At 41.6% G+C, this 23,435-nt stretch overlaps 2 protein-coding genes across 9 annotated transcripts in view; one reads left to right on the top strand and one right to left on the bottom strand.

The window, feature by feature from the left end:
- Positions 1–3,993, top strand: part of PAM (peptidylglycine alpha-amidating monooxygenase) — a 112,504-nt gene extending 108,511 nt beyond the window's left edge. For all 4 annotated transcript variants that reach the window (XM_015849430.2, XM_015849429.2, XM_015849427.2 and 1 more), the window contains 3 exons: positions 1,306–1,509; positions 2,635–2,691; positions 3,139–3,993. In XM_015849430.2, coding sequence (XP_015704916.1) covers positions 1,306–1,509; positions 2,635–2,691; positions 3,139–3,320 — 443 coding nt within the window. In that variant the 3' untranslated portion in view covers positions 3,321–3,993. The remainder of the gene's footprint in view (positions 1–1,305; positions 1,510–2,634; positions 2,692–3,138) is intronic.
- Positions 3,994–6,163: 2,170 nt separating this feature from the next.
- On the bottom strand, positions 6,164–23,007 carry GIN1 (gypsy retrotransposon integrase 1). 5 transcript variants are annotated; one of them, XM_015849433.2, is made up of 9 exons: positions 22,741–23,007; positions 19,068–19,223; positions 18,318–18,463; positions 17,200–17,393; positions 15,771–16,076; positions 14,383–14,571; positions 14,118–14,285; positions 13,422–13,710; positions 6,164–10,522 (listed from the first exon to the last, which is right to left on the bottom strand). In XM_015849433.2, exons 3-9 carry the CDS (start codon positions 18,454–18,456, stop codon positions 10,221–10,223), a joined length of 1,587 nt encoding a protein of 528 aa, XP_015704919.1. In that variant the 5' UTR covers positions 18,457–18,463; positions 19,068–19,223; positions 22,741–23,007; the 3' UTR covers positions 6,164–10,220. The 5 variants fall into 5 exon arrangements, with proteins under 5 accessions (XP_015704919.1, XP_015704920.1, XP_015704918.1 ...); XM_015849434.2 differs by lacking the exon at positions 19,068–19,223 and having other exon boundaries at positions 22,672–23,007; XM_015849432.2 differs by lacking the exon at positions 19,068–19,223.
- Positions 23,008–23,435: the final 428 nt, after the last annotated feature.

Raw genomic sequence — 23,435 nt, 5'->3', positions numbered from 1 at the left:
ACCTCACACAGTTGGCCACAGACCAATCATCCAGGATGTCCTGATCCCCTGAAGGGTCTTCCTCCCTCTATGTAGATTTAAGTCCTTTCTGCACTATTATCTGGGCCCAGCCATCCATTTATTTACACAGCCAAGAGTGTACCTGTCCGAGCCATGGGCTGCCAGCTTCTGCAGGAGAATACTATGGGAGACAGTGTCAGAGGCTTTGATGAAATCAAGGTAGACTACATCAACAGCCTTCCCTCATCTATCAGGTGGATCACTAGATCGTAGAAGACTTGGTTGGTTAAGCAGGACGTGCCCTTTGTGAGGGCTGGACTTTGATCAACTGATTGTCCAGCACGTGCTGTGTGTTCTCACTCTTTTTTGGAGAACTGCAGCATTGCTCAGAGGTTGGCAAAAATGCAGATAGGAGTTCATGGCTATTTGAACAGAGAGCAGATTATCTCTGTAATAATGTTAGTTGAAATTTGAAGTGTCTACTATTCATTCAGATCACTTCAATTGCATACAGAATAGCATCACAGTTTCAATCTTTGTGATGTAGCCACCTTTTTAGACATTAAAATAACATAGCTAGACAGTTTTAGTCGGGAAAAAATAGCATGAAGTACATGGTCTTTCATACATTTGAAACATTATGCAAAGGATTTTATTCAAACTGTTTTTCTCACTGTAGGTGGATAGGAAATAGCTGGGAATGACTGTATGAAGTTTTCAAAAGCTCTTTACAGAGTCAGATTTCTTGCATGAGATACTGAAGTTCTGAATATGTAACCTGCAGTCACAAGTTTATGGAAAATAACATGAAATGCTATCTTTTTTGTCTGTGATAGTACAACCTATTTGAGATTTCTGTATTTTTTATAAAGAAGTTACTTGCAAAAGGAGATATGCTTATTTGCAAAACAGATTTTTTCTTTCTTTTTCTTCTTCTTTTTTTTTTTTTTTTTTCCAGGATCTCTGTGAATTTAATTAATTAGTTAATTAAAGGCAAAGCTCTGCCAGGCACCACTCTATCCTGAGAAAAGGAAAAGGCATTCTTGCTGGAGAGTGGTATCATTCATTATCTCTACCTTACATTGTTCTTCTCTCAGGTTAGAAGTAAACATTGGGAGGGAAAACTTTTGGGAGCCTGGCAGGAATGGAGAATGCAATCGCTCTTTAGTGAGGTCAAATTATGTCTCTATTTGCCTTTAATTTCCTTGTCACTCAGCGCTTCAGGCATTCTAGTTGTTGTTTTAATTCCTCGTTCTGGTGCTTGATGGTTATGAATTACTTACTGAAATTGTCTTCCTTTTAAAGCATCAGAAACAGTTGTAGAAGCCAGATTGAAGAACAACCCAGAACCAACAGACACACTAAAGAAGCAGGAAAAACAGCATTTGGTTCGACGAGCAAGCACTGGAGTTTCCTTTGTTCTTATTACAACTCTTCTAATTATCCCTATTGTCATCCTGCTGGCGATTTTAGTATTTATTCGTTGGAGGAAGACAGCAGTCTATGGAGGTAACCATAAGCAACTGTACAAAACAAGCATGTATCTGAATATAGAGGGACATGGGTGTGAGGAGAAGTGTACTGTCTCCCTGTACCCTTGTCTGCAGGTTCAGTGATGTTGCATGCAAACTAAGCATCAGCACACACATAGCAGCAACACCCAAATTTGTTCTTGCACCTCAATCCACCATCCTTTCAGCATGTGTATCCATCGCTTACCTTTAATTGGTCTCAAGAACATTTGATAATTGCACTTTTTTTTTTGCATGGCATAAACAACTTTGTGAAGATGTTCTCAGTAAGCAAAGAAAATGCACATGGAACAGCCAAGTGATAGTTCTGCTGTTGGCTCAGACATAGTATGAAAGAATGGGCCGTTCAGCAGTCTGATTTTACTGTGCTGCTGAATTGGTTATAACATTTGATGTGTCAAAATCTCCTTCTGACTGTTTTCAGTGTTCAGGCATGCATGGCACACCAAGCATACTGTTCTCTGTGATTGCATTGCACAGCAGCATCTTCACGTTCCGTAATGATTCAAGTAGTGAAATAGCTTAATGTAGATACACCAGTTAAAGTAAACTCCCTGGGCAGATTTATGGAATATAAGTATTACAGAGAGAAATGTTGGTTATGGCTTTTTTGGAAGATTTACCAGTTCTTTGTTGGGAGAGGGATTTGTTCAGCACACCCAAAGGAATTAACAGATCACTGTCTTACAGAAAGCATTCATCTCTGAAGACGGACTCTGCCGCCTGCAAATGTCAAGCCATATTTTGTCCTGTGCCAGAGTGTAGTTGTTGGTTTTGCATGTTATAAACCATGGGGTTCTTGTCCTTTCTGTAAGCTCTTGGCGGTAACAGAAGTGAACACTTGAAGGAATGAAGTTCTGAGAAATAATTTATGTGGGAATCTTCTCAGTGATTGAAGAACCATACACTGAGTGTTTGTGCTGTGATTGTTCTGCTAGGGATTATCACTCTTCACCTTAACCAAGAAGTTGAAAATTCAGTGTCCGTAGCACTCCCAGTCAATGTGTTCAGTGTCTGTGCTCTGTATTAAAAAACAGCAATAATTACTGAGTCATAGAATATAATCTTTAAGGTCACTTTTGAAATGTCTGTTGTCTTTCAGCTGATGGGGAGCACAAACTTGACTCAAATTCAGGCCGAATTTTAGGCAGACTTAGAGGTAAGTAACATCTGAGATCTGTTAAGCACACAGTAGATGTAGATAACTTCTAGTGGAACCTTCTCAGAAAAGGTTATGGGAAAATGTCTTCTCTAACTCCCTTCATCCAGCAGTATCTGCCCACTAAAAAGGAAGTGGAAGACCAGAGTCTGTTAATGAAGCATCTGGTGAATGGAATGAAGTGCTTTGAGACCATGGGCCCGTCTATAGCAGAGATGCAGATAGAAGTTTTTACGCAGGCTAATGAAACAGTGTTTGCTGAAAATAAACATTTGAAACTTCAAAGATGAGTTTCCTTTCTGTTCTATCATCTGTATAATTAGCTCTTGTGCAGATATTTAAGAACGCTTTCTAGAAGGACTCTGAAAAGAAGTATTTGACTGTGTAGGTGGTTTTTTTTCCCCCTCACACTTAAGCAATTTTTTGACGACTATTTCCTTCCCACAGGGAAAGCTGGTGGTGGCCTCAACCTTGGGAACTTCTTTGCAAGTCACAAGGGCTACAGCCGAAAAGGCTTTGACCGACTCAGCACTGAAGGAAGCGATCAAGAAAAAGATGAAGATGATGGCTCAGACTCAGAAGAAGAATACTCAGCACCTCCACCTCCACAAGCACTTTCTTCCTCCTGAAAACAGCCTTTGAGTTCTCCATTATATGATTCAACCCAGAATGTCAGATTCCTTTTCCCTTAAGCACGTTTAAGATTTAATTGTATTTAATTGTAAACTGTACTAGTCTGTGTGGGGCTGTACACTGGTTTCTTTAATTTTTGTTTGGTTTTGGTTCTCTTTTTAAGTGGAGGAGTGTATGGAAGTTCCATATCAGTGCAGTTGTGTTTTTTTATGTGACCATCTTAATAAAGCATACAATCTTCTTCTGATTGCAGCACTGATTTAAAGCGGTAGTATTTTCTCATAACAAATTGGGGATCTTTTCTGTATTTGTAAATAAATTGTATTACCTGCTTCGAGAAAGTATTTTTCCTATAAATATTCGGTTGCCAATTTCTTTTTTGTGCCTTTCCTCTTCCATGTCCTTAACCTGTTGCAGTACAGAGAAAATACAGTGCCACAAGAAAATGAAGCTGCTAAATCTTCTTCTATTTTTTTAAGATCACTAACATTATATTGCATTGAAGGAAAAACAAAACAAAAAAAACAACAAAAAAAAAAAGTATCTATTTAATTGTTTTCTCTTCTTGATGTGTTTCCGGGATGTCTTATTTTTAGATGGTATCACTGTTAGAACACTATTTTCAGGAACTGAATGTAATTTGTGTAATAAAGTGTTCGCAGAGCATTAGCTGGCTGAGTGTACTCTGGAATTTTTTGCGTGCTTTTAAGTTTATTTTAAGTGTATGATTTCTGTAAAAGTTACACAGACCACTGAAATACAGGTTAAAAAAAAAACAAAAACATAATAATTAATGTCTTCTACCAGCAGAGGAAAAGTGCTGTTTTGTGTGAAAGATGGAAGATATTTTGCTGCGTCACAATGTTTGGTTTCTTTGTTTTGGGGCTTTTTGTTTTGGTTTTTGTTTTGTTTTTTAAGACTCGTGATTTACATTACACGTACAAAGTGAAGCTTAACCATTTAAAGAGTTGTACTATAAAACGGCAGGGTAATTTAATAAAACATGGTCACCACTAAGAGGAAGCTCACGTTTAACATTGCACACTCAGATCAGTCAGGGTAGACATCTAGCACAACCTGATGGACAGTTCTGGTTGTCGTGTTCCTTCTCATTTGGTTTTCCATCCATGCTCATGTATTCATGTAAGAATGTAGGCCTCATTCTTAATGTGCTGCCTCTTGGAACCGGGTACATAATTGTCCTCCTGCCTGAGTCATCAACGTGTGAATCACTGTGTGACGCTGTCACGATTTATCAGTCTAGTTTGAGGATCACAGTGTGATTAATCTCCTTTTAAAACCTGAGTTATGAGCAGAGTGTACACAGCTGTAAATGCCACAGGGTTTTATGGAACAGCTTTCGTGATCGTCATTGTGGGTGTTGTAGAGCACTGCTGCTGGTGATGCAGAGAGCTCAAAAAATAGGCTCTGGGTTCCTTGTGGCTGTGGGTTTTCTGAGGCAATAAAGGTAATTACACTGCAGCAAAAGATAGGATTCTTCACCCAGCCTGAGGGGTTTTATATGCTTCTTCCTTATGAAAAAAATACTTGGAATCCTCGATGGACCTTTGAGTCAGCAGTGGGAAGCACATTGAGTAAAATTTTCTAATTACGCTGTGTGCTGTAGTAGTTAATGAATTACAGATCGATAGAGTAAATGGCAACTGCTTCTGGTTCGTGAAAGCTGGATTTATATCTGTCCTGCCAAAACTCTTAGGTCAGCAATGTGTGCCATGTTACTCAGTGGTGTGGGTCGTGGTACAGAGAACCACACGCAAATACCACACAGAAGTCCTTGTCACAATTAAAATAAAAAGCATCTGACTGGCTTTGTTAGGCAAGCACAGGGAGAGCTTCATGGGAGCCAAGGTGCAAGGCATCAGATCCTTCTAAATGCCAAGTTGCTCACTTCAGCTCCTTTCTGGTACTATTTCCATTGGTTATTACCATGTGAAGCATGACATTCTGCTAGGAAACCTCTGGTTGATTTCATCATACAAAATAGTAAAAAAAAAAAAAAAAAAAAAGTAATAATAAACCACCATTAAATATGGAGACATTTGTGACATCACCTGCTGGCAAGGTGAGGAACGTATCAACTCCACCAAATGCAAAACTGATGTTAAGGCTATGGGTATATTTGAAATAAATGTATTAAAGCAGAATTCAGTTAGCACATTAAAAATGGTGTGTATCTATGAACTGAGTACCAAAGTGCTGTTCAAGTGCAGCCTTTGTTGAGAATGTATTTTGAGGAGGAAAGGCCTTCCTGGAAAAACAAACTGCTGGATAGTAGCTTCACGAGCTGTCTTACCTTGTTAATGCCCCTGTGTCTGTTGGTGCTGGGAGCAGGGCCGGATGGAGCCCATGGCCATGCCAGCAGCACCAGCTGGGTCTGGCATCTGAGTAGGTACTCCACACACTGACAGACAGACAGACAGCACAAGTAATCAAACTAAGTTTGCTGAAACCTTTCCTGTTTCTTCAGGATGAGGTCCCGCTCTCCTTTTTCTGGGTCTTTAATCTGCAGAAGTGATGGATGATGCCTCTGACTGGACAAACAGTGTCAAGTTTATTCCTCTGATGAGGAACACCATGTATTATTTACCACATAACGCTGAAATTCTGCACAGAATACAGACCTCATTTTCCCATGGCCTTATTTCTGTGGGTCTCCCATTGCTGTGCCTGCCAGCTTTGTGAAGAGTAATGAGCACTTCTTTCAGTATGCCTGGGAACTGACACGGTGATATGCACTTTGTACAGGAGGCAGCAGTGAGGCATAGAGAGATTTAAGGCATAAACTGACAAAAAATTTCAACTACTTTGAAACGCAGAGTCTATGTAATCTGATTTATTCCCTTTCAACCCACTTGGATATCATTTTATACATGCAAGGCTCTCAGCTGAAGCTCTGAGTACTCCCCTTCTGCAGATCAAAGCTTGGTGATTCCTACTGAGCACCCAGAAAAGGCTCACCTGAATAACAGCTGGTAAATTATGGAAAGCTTTATCCACATGATTTCAGGGCCATCACGTTGGCAACCCACAGTGGGGCAGCACAGTCTGCAGCTGGGAATGCCGTCCTACCTACAGTCTGCTCTCAGCCCACCTATTTTCTGCTACCAAGGCAGCATGGCTCCTGCAGGCCCCTTCCCCACCATCAGGGCTGTATCCAGACAGAAGGACTTCCAGACCCATTCTTGGAAGCTGCAGTAACACCTTCTCCAGCAGGACAAACCAGCAGGCAGTGCCCTCAACTGGAGCATGGCCTTCTGTGTGCTAACACTTGTAAATGCAGTATTGGACTGTGTAGAAGCAGATGGGAGGAAAGGGGAACTCGCTGGGGAACACAGCTCTCAGGCAGTTCCTGAGTAAGAGGTTTTAAAATAAAGTTTCTGCCTGGTTTGCTGTTACTTCTTTCCAAAGAGGCTCCCATGCCAAATTAAAGCTTACTGTGCACTGTTCTTCATCATGACAGGCTGAGAGAGCTGGGGCTCTCTCAGGGAAGGCTCCAGGGAGACCTTGAAGTGACCTCCCAGTACCTGAAGGACGCCTGCTGGGAGGGACTTCTTATAAGGGCAGGTAGAGACAGGAGGAGGGGAGATGATGGTTTTTAACTGGATGAGGGCAGGTTAAAACCAGATATTGGGAAGAAATTCTTTACTGTGAGGGTGGTGAGACACTGGAACAGATTGCCCAGTGGGGCTGCGAATACCCTTTCCCTGGGTGTGTTGAAGGCCAGGCTGGATGGGGCTGTGAACAGCCTGGTCTAGAGGGAGGTGTCCCTGCCCATAGCAGGGGGTTGGAACTGGATGATCTTAAAGGTGCCTCCCAACCCAAGCCTTTCTGTGATTCTATGATCATAAATGTCTACACACCAAGATTTCCATAGTAGGCCCGTAGGTTATCTACTAGGTGTAAAAAGAAGTAATATTAGCCATCATCTCCTGAAAATGCTGCTAATAATTCCCATTTACTTATTCAACCTTCTAATTGTCTGGTATTACTGACTTCTGTTGGATTCACATGCAAACAGCATCCTCTGTGCAGAGTTTCTGCTCCCTGGTGAGAGTGCAGTGCTTGTGTGTTTCAGCTCTAGTTAGCCCAATGAGTTAGCTGAAAACATCCATTTAAGAGCCATAATGAAAAAGAATATATATCCTATTATTATTTATTTCCTGGTTTGAAAATATCAAAGAGGCAACTGTGCAAACAGATTCTGATGCTGTGTCATTAGAGTAATGATGTCTGCCACAAAAGGTCATGGATACGGATGTTGCACTGCAGTGAGCAAAGGAAATTCATCTATTTCTCAAAAATGGCCTTTCCAGAAGATTTGTCAGCGGCTTGCTGTGAAAAGCAGCTCATGACTCATTGCTGTCCTTCAACAGGGAACATTCAGTTCTTGGGAGAAGGAGGGAAAAACTTCAAAATGTCAAGTATTGTCTAAAGCTGGAACACAGGAGCACAGAATGAGCAAATGCTACACAAGAGTTCAGGAAGCATTCAAATATGAGATATGGTTTATCATTCAATACTAAAACACTTTGAGTGTTCATATAGAGGCTTTTCACCAGCAAACTGATTTTCTTCTTCTTTTTTTTTTTTTCTTTTTTCCTTGACGTGTTTTTCATCTAACTAATTGCTAGCTGATAATTGGTGCCAGAAGCAAACCAGAAGGAAAAACATGCTGGGAGGTATAAGCAAACTGGCTATTATTTCATGCTGCGCTCTCCTATTTATTCCTTCTTCCTGCACAACTTGCCACGAGGGGGCACAAACTCTATTAAAAAAACGGAATTTCTAAGAATACTTCAGTAGTCTTTTGCTACTGTCCCACCATAAAACAGGCCCTCATGCCTGGTTGAAGATGGGCACTTGTGCAATTATAGAGCAAGTTTCTGCTCACCATGCTGACAACTGTGCGCTGTGCACCATTTACCCAGGCAGGGTGAGGGTGGAGGCTTCCTCTGGTTTCCTAGAGCACTGTGTGCTTTTTGCCACGTCTCAGGTTTCCTGGTGGTCTCTTTTGCACAGTTTCCAGTGATTGTTTTTTTCGAATCATTACCTTGAAAACCCTCTCTGTTTCTCAATAAACCTCCTGTGTGCATAGAAGTCTTCATTTCAGGGCACCTAAGAGGCACTAATGCTCGCCTGTTAATGCAGTAGACCACTATTACCAGGAAACTTGAATGATCATCATTTCACAGACTGTTAAATGGTTACTGTTTTTCCTATTCCACTGTCAGTTCAGCACTTTATTTCTCCCCAGTGTAGCTACAAGGAGCACACAGCATGTGTTACACCAGAACTCCCCCATGCACCCACCACAGAAAAGAGCTCCATGGAACTGCATGAACAACAAACGGAGCTCTGCCAGCATACCCTGTGAGCCTAGCACCTGCCTCCTGAAACAGTCTCAACAGGGAAAACATATGCAGGGAAAAGAAAGCATTTCTAGATGGATTTTAAGATCAGATCCTGGAATACTGTTACTGTGCTCAGCTGTTTTTTCACATAGCTCTGAACCATGCTGCCACAGGTGTGCCATGTAACAGGTATGAGTTTCTACATGAGTTAGGTATCTAATCAGTCTTTTCACCTAAGTGAAAGCCCTTAATAAGTAAATACTTTCTTCTTCCAGGTTTTGTCTAAGACTACCATTATAACTAGCCCTTTAACCTAAAAGCCAACTGCATTAAATGCCACATGATATCCAGCAGCAGAGATGGTAAGGAATGCAGGTGTTCAGAGAGCAGGAAAAGCAAGTCTTCTGCAGTACCAAATGGATGCTGCTGCATTTATAAATTCAGCCCCCTGCTAGCATTCTTCCTCTTCCTGTCACTCCCCTATAAAAGCAGCAGCTTGCACTCATCAGTTTTCCACATGAAAGTTTTTGCTCAGCTGACTTTAGCAACAGACACATTTTAATCTTACCATGAAATACAGTCTTCTTGGCAGGAAGTCCAGGCGTGCAACAACTTATTCAATGAATTCAGAGAATAAATAACACCACTCTTCACCTTTCCTTGGGTACTGTCAGCAGAAATCTCCCAATCTATGCTAGCTCTGGGAAGATAGATCACTCAGAAAAACCAGATGTTTGTGAAGAAAGAACAAGTGAATGCTGACTGCTCTTATGATTTTCACGTGCGTGAGGAACTAAAACTGCTCTCCTAGCAGAGTTTTGATGAGCTGGGAGCAGCTGAAGGCCTCACTGTTCCATATGCAAAACATTACCTGTACTTTTGGCAGCTTTATTCTTTTGTGACAGCTTTGAGCTGCAGACTAGAGTATAAATTTAAAGCTGTAAAAAGCAGAGCTTGCAACTTCTCATGAAAAACGAAAACCAGTTTTAAAACAGGAAGACATCAGCTTCTTTGCCTTTCTACAGGGAAGCCAGAATTTCTATTGTTCAGATTATCTTCTTCCAACAACACTTCTGCCTGTTAGGAATGAGTCATATGAGAACTAACGAAAAGGTCATTACAGTGAAATGTGTTGTATCCTGAGAGCTGGGCCCTATAATCATTTTACTAATAGAAACTGAACTACAACGGCTTGATGAGAACATGTGCTTTTACCAGGTTGTGACAGTACTGGTCACTGAATGCTTACTTCTCCGTGCCTGCTTAAATTAAATGAAATTAACAGGACATCTACTTGTTTTTAAGTACATACAGTAGAGCATGTGTTTTTACCAGGTTGCACCTACAATTTGTTAACAGAGTGATTGCTTTTTAATGCCCATGTAAACTAATAACTGGATACCTTCAGTGTTGTTAAATTCATACAGCAAAGTGGATTTGGCTGAGAAACTTAGAGCTATTTGAACTTTGTCAGCCTGCCAGGTATGCTCCATACTGTCTGTCAATGAAATGCCATGAGACTGTTTAAGTATCTTCCATCTTGGTCTGAAGCGTCCAGCAAGGTGAAGGCCACTGTTCTGGCTTTGCACTGTTTGGTTCAACACAATAATGATCCTCTGTCAGCTCAGACTGATGTCCGCCATCAGCTGATTCTCGGTCTTTGCAGGCTGAAGGTGGCATTGGCACAGCAGATGTGACACCTCTCACATAAGCATTTATGTCCTCTCCAGCAGCAGGGTCCTGCTGGCCTGTATTATGTGATCTCTCAGATAAGCCAATGTAGTCATGGTCAACAACTATTGCACCTTGTAAGAAGTAGTGGTCATCTGCAAAACAGAAAGTACCCATTAATGCAGATCCTTCTAGGTCACTGAAAGCCATACTGAAGATGACCGTGAGGTTTAGATTACTGAAGTGACAGAAGTCTGATTATGTGGCTTTCCTAATTTTACTAAACAGTAAATGTCTGGTTGTATCTCATGCATCCATGAAATAATGCTTGTAATGCTCATGTTTAAAAGGGTTGGGTGTTGTTTGTTTTTTTTTTTTGCTGTGTTATAGACAAGCTTGAAGACTGCCATAGTTGCTTGCTGAGCTGGTAACTTAAATGAATGGACACACACATTCTTCTGCTTTGTGCACCAACATACAGAGAAACGTGGCATCTACAAATTCTTGCTGGGAAATTGCAATGCAGCACAATACCTTTTTTTGTGTTGTTTTTTTTTTTGGGGGGGGTTTGTTTTTTTTTTTTTCTTTTTTTTTTTTCTCGGGGGGGGGGGAAGGAATAAAAGGGGATTAAAACAGTTTCATAGAATTTTATGACATCTGCATTGATTAGTACTGTATAGCTCTACTGAACTTTTCTATACATTTACTGTGTTTAATTTTTCCAAGGGAGTTAAAATAAAATGAAAATAGTTTGATCAGCCCAATTAAATGCATATCAGCATGAGATTCATACTTCTGTCCTGGAATATGGCATTAGGCACTATATTCTTGCTCAGATGAGGACCCTACTGGGAAAAGAAGTTTTCTAGGGGCTACAAACTCATTCACGAGTTATAATTCTCAACAGATGTGTCCTCAATCTGTCTATGTACATTCTTGAATCACTTGAGCATTGGAACTACATGGACTCTTGAGTTTAGTATTTAAACTAAACCACATTCATGCATGAAAATATATTGCTTCAGACACATGAATGCATGTGTACACAGGGTGCCCTGCAACCTCTGCCAGGCCATTCAAATGCCCAGTAGCAAGCAACCCAGGTTTGCATAGACTTCTAATTCATTACGCTTCTGCCAAGTCTATATACCAGTGCACTGACTCAGGATTTATCTTTAGAGCAAGGGTGTTAGAAAAGGCTAGAAAAATGCCTTGCTTCTACTTGCCCTTCCTTAACTGCAGTCAACTTTAAAATCATGTAAGAAATACGCACTCAATTTTCATCCTTTGTCTTTCCTGCTTAAAAAGCTCAAATCCACACTTCCGGTGCAATACACAGAAGAAAGCCTGCTTGAAAAATCTGAAGTGTAAGCAAAATCTTTAGCAGCACTAACAGATCACAGACACCTCACCTAAGATGCACTTTCCCACATTCATTTCAGATAGACAGCTGCAAATACTGTGTCCCCACTCAAGGTTATGTAAAGGGACAGCTATCAGTCTGCTACATCAGAGCCAGAAAAATAATAAGTTAGTTGCTAACAAAGAACAGTTCTTTGTTATAAAAAGATACATTGTATATAAGGATGAAAAGCTGTAATTCACTGCCAGGTTTTACTACCCTTATTCTAATGAAGTAAAGCTTCCTTTCCCGACTTTCATTAGGCCATTTGGTAAAGGCTGTCTATTATTTTGGGCAAAACTACTTTATTCCTCTCTGCAGAGTAAATATGTATGAATAGAAAAACATAGTTTTAGAATTCATACATATTCATAACCCATTGATTTCCTCCCTCCTTCTCTTCCCCATCCTGTGTCAGACAACAAATTTTCAGTCACTCCCTGGGAAAGGAAAGAAAAAACCTCCCTTTACTTTCCATTTCTGCAGTGTTTGTTGGTGAACCTGTCAGACTAATCCTACAAAGAGGGCTGCACTTCACTTTCCAGCCTGGGATACAATTTACCCAAGCTGCTGCATCAGCTGCACAGGACCCGCATGTGACTTTGGCTCTCAGCTCAGCAGTTCAGCCAAGAGCTGGAAGCCACTGAATGATGGTCCCACAGCAACAGCAGCATCCGAGAGAAGCTCTGTGACACTGCAGTCCTGGTGACACAAGCTGCAGCAGCGGCTGACTAATGGCCTTGATACCAGCTCCTCCTGTGAAAATCCAGAACGACTTCCAGCTTTGTAAACCCTCAGTTTTATGTGATGGAAGACATGGCTGTCTCAAAATAATTGATGTGCTTTAAAGAACTAGCGCTCAACCACATGTGCTGAAGAGGTGGAAATCCCTCCACTTTTCTTTTCAAGAATCTCGCACAACAGTTCTGTGACAGAAGTCTTCCCAACGCTGGGAATTACTTTTCCTACAGATGCCTGAAGTGACCCACAGAGAACATCAGCAGAACATAAATGACTGCTGTTGTTTAATACAGAATCATTGTAAAAGGGCACATAGAATGTGCAAGAGAAATAGTAGCTTAGGAATTTCCTTCTTCATGACTGCAGTTTAAAACAATCTCTCCACAAGTCAGGCTTTTGATGTAGTTTTTGTAGTTCAAGGTTTTAGAGGACAGTCTTTTTGTCTAAACACGTGCCATCTGCACCAGAGTAAGCACAAACAAACAAACAGACAAACATTTCCACTGCATAAAATAAAAGTGGATCCTGTCTGTATCAAAACAAGTACACAGTCAGAAGATGCTCTATGAATACAGTTCAGCCTAATTATACCTCTAGAATACTTCTATCAGCCAGCATGAAGAGGGTCAAACCACATATTAGAAGCAATTTCAGTGGATTTTTTTATTTTTTAGAAGAATTCAAACATGATTCATTAACTTTGTTCTGTGCTCTACATAGATTGGAAGCCATTAACACATGCTGTTCTCATTAATAACAACTGCAATGATTTCTCCACTAGCTAGTATTGGTTCTATTCACCCTGGTCACTGAATGATATTCTTTCATTGCAATAACTTCACCTAACAACCACACATGGCAGGAAAAGTTAACAATATATACACATACATAGAAAAAATATACACACACACCTTTTTCATTGGACCCTCTTATGTATGGCTTGAGGTGAGACATCTTGATGGGCCTTTTCAATCTGGATCCTGTGGCATCTCTTAATATTGCACAGCCATTTTCTGTGATGTAATCTATAATACAAGGACCAACCCATTCTGACTGGAAACGACCATCTTTCCACCAATTTTTTCTTTGTCTGAGGACTTCATGACCAACTTTAAGTCGAAGGGTATTTAATTGCTTTGGTTTCCTTTTGACATTGACTTTATTTCTAGGTTTCTGTTCATCCAAAGTGGTTTTCTCCATCTGCAATAGACATTTACATGGATTACATTTTCTTTATCCAGAAATAATCAAGTATTTTCATAACATTGGTTAATAAAGCAGAAGTTTAACATTAAATGTCTTTGGATGTCATAATGTGTAGAATTGAAGTGTTCTGAGGAAATGTACTTTATGTCCTAGGAAATGTTTTTCAGTTTCCTTGAGTATGCAGCCCTGTAAGTCAAAGCACGAATTTCCTGGAAACATATCTCTTTTTCTTACACATAAGCATACATACACTGAAACCTGAGGGTTGCAAGCTGAAGGAAAAAAGAAAAATATGCCTTGCTCTAAAGGTTGGTTATACTTCAAACTTAAATCTCTCCATCTTCTGTTTCTTGTCTCATCAGTCTCCTTCCTAGGAAAGTCTGAAATTATAACACATGTACCTGGCCATCCGAGGTTTTCTCTTCTTCAAGTGCTTGACTGGCTCCTCTAGTTGCTTCAAATATTTTCGCAAACATACTATCTTCTCCTTCCACACTTGTGTTCATTGGATCAACAACATACGGGTTACGATTAAACATCTGGAAATAAGGGGTGTTTTGATCTGTCTCCTGTTTATTCGGGAGGTATAACACAAGCCAATTTAGAATGCAGTTTTTGTATATATTTTGTGGGACTTCAGTCGAAAGATGAAGAACCTGTACTTACCAAATTAGTCAAATTGAAAGCATAGGCTATAGCAGACAAATGTTCATCCCAATCGTTTGGATGATCTGTGCAGTATTTGTTAAGGAAAGCTTTGACTGTCTTGCATGCTCTTTCAATTACTTCATCGGCTTGAGGATAAGACAATACTATTTGTTTCATTCCAAATAGTGCAAATAGCTCTTTGTTTATCTTAGAAAGAAAAATAAGACGATTATTGAAAATTTCCATTTATTGTATCATGTTGTTAATGTAAACATACTCAGTGATCGGAGTATTTTGTTGGTGAGGTGGTGACTGAGCAAAACTCCTCTATATAAACTTTGCTCCGAACGTAATGCCTCCTATTTCACTACATTGTCCCACAATGGCTGTCGGTGATACAGCAGCAGATGTTTTGCCTTCTTACCAATACTCCACTATATTTTGTTGATGTTTTACAGACTGCAGCAGAGGGGCAGTCTGATAAAACGATGTCTGACATGGAAATGAGTGTATATGGAAACAAATTGTCACTGAATTCCATGAGGTAGGAAAAAGAAATGGCACTCACTGATATTCATCAACACTCAATGAATGTTTACAGTGACCAGACAGTGGATATGAGCAGACTGAAATGGTATGTTTCTCTTCTACTGGCTCAGATTTTGATGAGCACAGCATGTAGGTTCTTGTTCTTAGGAGGCAAAAATGCATAGTTGTGCTATGTTGAAAAGGAGAGTTTTGTAGTTGAAAAGTTTTTCTACCAAATAAGAGCTCTATCAAAGAGACTTCCAGCTCACTGTACTGCTGTCATTCCCTTGGAAATAAATATGAGGTGTTACTTTTGCAGTAACCTACTCCTACATAACAGTCCAGACCTAGGAGTGATAGCTAAAGGAATCAGTATGGTTTAGGATATAGCAATCAATGTATTTCTGCCACTAGCCCCATTTATTATTTTCTCCACATCAAAGCCTCATCATTTAATCATTTCTGAGAATATCTGGACAAAGCTCTCCATGATTGTTAGATCTAAGGGTATTCTGACATTGGTCTCTCTGCTACACTGGGCAACATGAAATACTAGATAGATGAAGTATTGTGGAATGTTGGTGTATAAAATATTGTGGCAGTCCAACTAAATAACAAAATATGCAGTATGACTATTAAGAAGTCATTTTGCTTTATTCATTACCCAAGGAAACAGCTCTGGAAGAAGTTGCATACTGCTACAATTGCAAATAATTAATTTGTCATTTTCTGTTTTTCAATCTCTTTATTAATTAAAAAAAAATACAAGTAAACATTCAAGANCCCCCCCCCCGCTTTGTAATGGCCTAAAATGCAAATTTACTAAGGAGAAAAATGTATTTTTCTTGAAAAAACAGATCATCTATGTGAAGACTTACCTGATGAACAAGCTCCTTCCCTTGGTCAATTGGCATTTTTTGAGGGGGTCCATATAGGAAAAACACACTGATGATTGCCTTAGCGATTTCTGCTGCTGAGGTATCATGCAGAGGCAAGATGACAGTCCATTTTGTGAACAAATCTATCATGATTATGACATACTTGTGGCTTCTTTTGGTAGCAATAAATGGTCCCATTAAGGCTACAGTGACTGCTGTCCAGGGGTCTTCTGCTTTGATAGGATACGGTTTGATTGTGGTGGTGGTTGTACTCTTTGCTACTTGGCACTGCTGACATGCATACACCTAGTGAAGAAACAAGGGAAGATCCTGTCAGTGAAAAGTGATGGTGAAGGTTAACAACAACGAAATATCATAAATCTCTACTATTCCTCTGTAAATCAGGTCAGATCAAGTCACATCAAATTCATTTTATCATCTTTCTTATGATTTGTTATCCTTAGATTTTTCAGCCCTAGGATAAAATAAATAAATAAATAAATAAAACCAAACCAAACCATAGCAAAGACCAGGGGAAGGTGTGGGGAGCAGTTCAGGGCTGAACTGCCCTCATCCCAAAAGCACCGTGCTAGTTCAGGTGCATAATATCAAATTCAAATTCACTATCATCACTAAAGGAAGCATGAAGCACCCATGCTTGAAATAAATAAAAATTCAATCATATCCCTTTTGCTTCTGTTGCAAATGCTGCAGCAAATAGACAATGACAGTGAGCAAATCCCCCACATACAACAAAGATCAGCTTTATCTTCAGGACAGAACTCATTTTCCAGGTCTGAGTGAAAGCGAAGATTCATTCTCGGTTCATGTTACAGTTGCACAAAGTACTCAGGTGATGCAGGAAGCTGATAGCAGCAACAGTTTGGCCACAAGGAAAGACATTTACATACAGCTTGCTCAAGAATCAGCTTCTACCTAGGGATTATCTCAATGTGTCTTTGGGTGAAGGAGGAGAAGGAATGTACCAAAGCAGTGATTTGTTTAACTGCTTCCCCAACACATTTAGTTGGAAGGCAGAGGCCCATTCTCATCTGCCAGCAGTCATTCTGGCCAGTTGTACACACAGGATGGTATGCTGCAGCCTAAAAAAGATATGTAGGAAAGCTTGCCAGAGAAGTGCCTCTCAAAGACCACAGGTGCATAGCATACTGAAAGAAACTATGGTTCCCAGAAAGAAATTATGGCTCCATACCAGTAACTAACATATGGCTGTATGCAAGCTTCACAGTCAAGATGAAAAATAAAAAGGCAGCGCTACACTTTGGCATAAAGGCTACTTAAAGTTTGATTGTAAGCTTGTGTTACCTCATCATTAAGCAATGACTGCTGTAACAAAGTCATATCATTTCAAAACATTTGTAACAAAAATTACATTTTAAAAAAGTATCCTGTAGCTATGTGACCATACCCACTGTTTGACATCATTTGTTACAGAGGTCCAGTAGTAATTAGATTCCACTAAAGTCAGTGTCCTTGATATGCCATGATGAGTGCCTGCAGCATTTTCATGGCACTTCTGAAGCACCTTCTTCTTTTCTTCATCTGAAACAATTACAAGGCGCATTTGTTTTCTGTCTTTTCCAACATAGAACAGTTTATTTTCTGAAAAGAGAAAAATACCATCAAGTTACAAGCAAGAACATTGCCTTCTGTAGTTGGTCAGTATACGGAACTACTGGGAATGGTTCAGTACAGAACATATTAAATCAACTTCATTTTACCTTTGAAAGTAGAATGTGGGTGGTGTTCCTTTTTATTTTTATTTCTTTTTTTTTTTTTTTCTGGTTTGTTTTATTTAAAAAATGACTTTTGTTATTGTCTCCTAAGAAAATATTCACCAACATTTATCAATCTGGACACGAGGTGTTAAAAGGGCAGGTCAGAATGCAAACTGTTCCCACAGAACTCCAACATTAACACAAGCTAGTGCTGGGGGTGTGAAAGGGATACAGGCTGTACCATGAGGTGTACTGAGTGCTTGCCAAGCAACCACACATTGTGATCTGAGGCTTTAACTCCTTCCTGTCTTCTCTCTACAATGGCTGGGTGGATTTGATGTGACTGAGAGCGCAAAGCAGATGCAAAGGTTCACAACTTCAAGTTGTCTTCTCAGGGATATGACAAAGCTAGGGTGGGTCAGGAGGCTGTAAGATGACAGAGCAAAGTCCTTCTGCCCAGTCACACACAAAGGGCTCCAACCAACCCAATCCTTCCTTGTAAGCAGCCACAGAGCAGGACTTCTACTGTTGTCCTATGAACGTGGGGTTGCAAGAAACAGAAAGTTTCCCAGTACCTAAAATGATGTTTGGCTTTCAGACAGATACATAAAACTTCTGAGCAAAGAATCTGAGTTTCTGTAAACATTCTGTTACATATTAACAAGGGATAGGTAGGCTGTTTATTCTCAAAGGATGTATGTTAAAATCATAGTATGCTGCAGAGCAGGATGCCACTCTCAGAGTTTGTATCAGTAAACCTTCACCTAAAAAATCATTTTCTTAGACTAGTTTGAAAGAACGTGTTTACCTTTGAAAATAAATTTTTTGGCTGCTCTTCTGATTCCACTTCTTTCACTTGATAATGTTGTGGGGTGGTACTCCCCTGTTCTTTTGTAGTACGCAATCTGTTTCAGGTGGAGTCCACCATTTTTTCCACTACGGACCATTGCTAACCTGTTCAAAATGAACAGCATTTGTTAGATGGAGCAACTGTCAAAACAGCACAACTTTGCTGGTTTAACTCATAAAAGTTAGTTTAGACAGAGGTGTCCCAGTGAAGTACCAAATTCACTTATCTAATTGAGCTTTTCCTCCCAAAAGCAGCTGTATTTCAATCCCACAAATTGCTTCAAGTGCTGTTAAGCTTCGTGCACTTGAGGGCCTTTTATACCATTCACTGCATCTTATCATAGAATCCTTAGAGTTGGAAGGGACCTCTGAGGGCCATCTTGTCCAACTCCCCTGCAATGAACAGGACACCACAACTAGATCAGGTTGCCCAGGGCCTGATCCCCTTGAAAGTCTCCAGGGACTGGGCATCCACCACAACACTGGGCAACCTGTGCCATTGCCTCATGACCTCACCATGAAGGATTTTTTCCTCATATCTAGCCTAAATCTACCCCCTCCGAGCTTGAAGTCATTTCCCCTTTTTCTTCTGTCACAGACCCCGCTAAAGAGTCTATTCCCTTCTTGCCTGTAGCTGCCCATTAGACACTGAAAGGCTGCTATAAGATCACTTTGCAGCCTTCTCTTCTCCAGGCTGAAAGGCCCTCACCTCTCTCAGCCTGCCCTCAGAGGAGAGATGTTCCATTCCACCATCAACACGGGCAATCACAAACACCACTTGACACACCATTTTGTCATACACAACATTGGTTTTGTCAACATATACTTTATAATTTCCGAACAATGGCATCTTCCTTTGCATGTGCTAGAGAATGACAAGTGAAATTAAAAAATGAGAAAAATGGGTTGTGTTATTGTTAAATGTTTGGATGGCTCTCACATGGAAGCGTGCTGTGGACTAGATGTGTCCAAACAGTCACCCTGACCTGAAAAAAAAGACACAGACAAATGGGGAAAAAAAAACAATTTCCCAGACAGAGACTGACACATTTATTTTCTTCATTAATTCATTTGACAACCGGATTCTGAAGCCCCAGACGAGACAGTCTGCAAGTTAATAATTAATTCTCTGACATGGGCTGACTTTTCTGATCACATTAATAAACTAAAATGTCATTAGTAAAATGCGTCACTGGTGCAGGAAAAGCTTAGGTGTACCATGAATAGCCTAAAAATAATTACCAATTAATGACAAGCAGAAATATTCACGCAAGCCCGACAGACTCACGATTTCTTTTTTTTTTCAGATCTGCTCCTGCAGTAATGAATATGTAGATGGAACAGCTCTTTGATCCTGCTCTAATTGACTTGTACAAGAGCATGATCGGGTTTAGAGCCTGCCACGTTGTATTTTTTTAATGAATGCCTGTTACCCACAGCATTAAACCAAACTTCTTCCTCATCTTTCCAGTGACACAAGACTAGACAATGTGACAACATGCAGCCTGCTAAAAGGAATAATCAGGTTGTCTGCCAGATCCGCTAAGTGGCACATAATCATTAAAAAAAATGACAGTATCTAGCCACTCCAGAATCCTCTGCCTCATTACATGCTGATGTTATTTGAAAGCACAATGTATAAGCTAGGATATTTAGCTTCCAACGTCTAAATTCTCTCCTGCCTTTACTATATTAAGGGTGGGAAAGAGGTAAAGAGCTCCACTGTGATTATACCTGTTTCTAATCACTGTTTCCATGAGAAAGTGAAACGCTGTATGTTATTTATAGAATATCATATTCTCTGTAAGTAACTTGCTTGTGTTATCAGTCAAATGCATGTCAGGAACTTCTCATTCAACCAGTGACAAGACCTTTGACCCACTGAATATTTGAGTTTGCATAACCGAGATCTCGCTTGCACAAACAGCCTAGTCCATCATCCTTCAACATTACAATAACAAAGCAAAATTCTCATAATTGAGAGAATTTCCACAAATAAACAACTATTCTTGTCAGAAAAGAGAGTACTTCATAAAAGCAAGGAGTAAACCCAGAAGACAGTACAGATTCTAGCTATCTTGGCTGACATTCCTTTTCTTGGAAATTTACAACTGATAGTACAAGCCAAAGCAGCTGAGTTGGTAAACTGGATAACAGCAGGAAGTAAGGTGAGGCTACCATGATAATATATTGTTTCCGCTTTGTTAATGCAGTCAATTAACTAACACACCTGATAGGAAAAGATTATCAGTAAAGAGCAGTTAAAATATTCCATCTGATAGGCATATGCATTCAATATGCCTTCACTTAGGACTTCTCTTGAAGGCCAACCTGAAGTCACAAGAGCATGCCTGGAAGTGACAAGTGGCTGGGTGTGATTTCTCATGTAACCACAGGGATGATGGTCCATTTTGGACTGACACAGATTTTCATATGCTGCATGAAAAGATGTTCCAGAACAATCTTTATTCTTTCAGCAGCTTCTGCTCATCACACGCATCTTGCTTGAGACAAAGTTCCCTGTTTAACATATGGATATAGGTCCTAGAAAAATAAAGTTGTGCAGCAGTAAGATCAATCTGAGAAGCAGTGCAGCTTATACTTCAGCTGAACAGAAGTTCTGACTTTATTCCTGCATTGTCAGTTTCTGTTATAGAAGTTTGGCAGAGTGCAAATATCTGATGAAGAAAGAACACATTAAGTATCTTGCATAGCATCAACAAGCATTTAGAGTATTGTGTAGAAACCTGAATCAGCAAATTTAAGTGTTTCAGCCTGAAAGGAAAGCACTGAGTTTCCTTCCAGCATATTTAGCTTACTATGTCCCCATGTACTGTTTCAGTTATTTTAGAATAAACCATTACCACAGATAATTTACTCAGTACCTCTTTCAGTGTTCATACCATAGCTAGTACTTTTTGCAAATAAACTAATTATATAATGAGTAGGTCAGCAACTTTGCCAAACATCTTTGCCAAAATGGCCATTAATACTTCACTATTTCACCTTTTAATGCCCATCTTCCATCCCCACACAAACTGCAACAGGATTCTGAGATCCTGTAAATGGAATGTTTTGTAGGAACGTTTTTGTTTCTTTTCCTCCTTTACAAAGAATCTCAGGATTGTTGGGGGCTGGAAGGAAGCTCTGGTCATCACCTCATCCTAAAGCAGGGTTCCTCCAGTTGGCTGTACAAAACATCCAGGCAGATTCTGAATATCTTCAGAGAAGGAGACTGCATGACCTCCCTGGGCAGCTGGTTCCATGGCTCTGAACCCTCACAGTAAAGTTCTTCCTTGTATCTGTATGGAACTTCCTGTGCTGTGGTTTGTTTTTGTTGCTCCTTGTCCTGTCCCTGTACACCACTGAAAAGAGCCCAGCCCTCCATTCCTTTGACTTCAACACTCAGATATTTATAAGTACTGATAAGATCCTCCCTCAGTTTTATCCAGACTGCAGAGCCCCCAGTCTCTCAGTCCTCCCTCTGAAGGGAGATGCTCCTGGCCCCTCATCATCTGGTCTCTGCTGGAAGTTTTGGAAAGCAGGAGCCCAGAACTGGACACTGTTGCACAAACGTAGCCAGGCAGAGCAGAGGAGAAGGATCACAGAATCACAGAATGACCCGGGTTGGAAGGGACCTCAAGGATCATGTAGTTCCAACCCCCCTGCCTAGCAGGGCCACCAAACATACACCTAGATCGGTTGCCCAGGGCCCGTCCAACCTGGTCCTTTAACACCTCCAAGGACGGGGCATCCAAACCTCCCTGGGCGCCTGTTTCCAGGGCCTAAACGCACTCTCCTGTGAAGAACTTCCTCGCTAACATCCAACCTAAAATCTTCCCTCTTTCATTTCCCCTAGTCCTGCTATTATCAGCCCTTTCGAAGAGTTTACTCCCCTCCTGGGAGTAAGTTCCCTTCAGGTATTGAAAGGCTGCAATGAGGTCACCCCACAACCTTCTCTTCTCCAGGCTGAACAAGCCCAACTCCCTCAGCCTGTCCTCATAGGGGAGGTGCTCCAGCCCCCTGAACATCAAATGCTCACCTCCCTTGACCTCCAGGCCATGCATTCTGTGATACAACCCACGATACCACAGGTCTTCTTGGCCACCACCCCCCCCTCGTTAGAACTACATCCCCCATGATGCACAGCGCCGCTCTCCGGAAGTCAAACGGCAGCACGCATAGCACGCCGGGAACCTCCAGCAGCCGCTATCCGCCTAGCGGCTCCACCTGGCCATGCCCGCGCATGCGCGAAGCGGCACCGACGCGCTGTTTTTCCTCCCCCCGCCCCGCTGTTCGCTACAGCCCCTCACCGCCGCTCCTCGCGTCCCGCAGGATGCCGGGCTGCCCGCAGCGCTCAGCGCCAGGCGGCGGGTACGCACCTGTCCGCGCAGAATGGCGGCCCGCCCGCAGTCTCCCCCGCTCTCTCAGGACTTATGTGGCGCCCCCGGAAGTGCGGCGGGCAGGGTGGGGGCGGGGTTAGGCCGCTCGGGGAGGCGGGGCGGCCCTTCAATGGAGCGCAGGGCGCGGGCAGGTGAGGAGCCGGCGGTTGGTGGCAGCGCTGTGGAAGCCGCGCTGGGAGTTTAATAGTTTAGCGGCTGTCGGCGGGACCTGGCGGGGCTGTGGTTGTGGATAAGGAGGTGAGTGTGTCAGGAGGGATCGGGCCCCGCTGTGTGTGGCGGGCGCGGCTGTGTGCGGCTGTGTGGAGCGCCGTGAGGCCGTGCTGGAGGCGGGCGGGGCTGCGAGCACAAAGGAGCTGTGTGTGCGGGGCGCTGTGTGTGTGCGGGGCGCTGTGTGCTACAGAGCTTGAGCGGGGCGTTATGCGGTGCTGTGACACCTGGAGGCTGGCGTTTTCCACCACCCATGGGCTGCGATGAGCAGCGGCCATCCCGCAGCACGCTGCCTTTATGCACATATGCTGCTAGTGCTGTGTGAGGCTGCGCTTGTCAGAGGATCCTCCTCGTTGTCAGAGGGGATTGATGCAACCTCCTCATGTGAAATGTGCAGATGCTGTTTGTGGAGAAGCTCCATGCTCCAGGTCGCTGTGCTTAGAGCAGAGCCCCCAGGAGTTGCGCCT

Source organism: Coturnix japonica, chromosome Z, assembly GCF_001577835.2.
Source record: "Coturnix japonica isolate 7356 chromosome Z, Coturnix japonica 2.1, whole genome shotgun sequence".
Lineage (NCBI taxonomy): Eukaryota > Metazoa > Chordata > Aves > Galliformes > Phasianidae > Coturnix > Coturnix japonica.
This window is presented reverse-complemented; position numbering and strand designations above follow the sequence as displayed.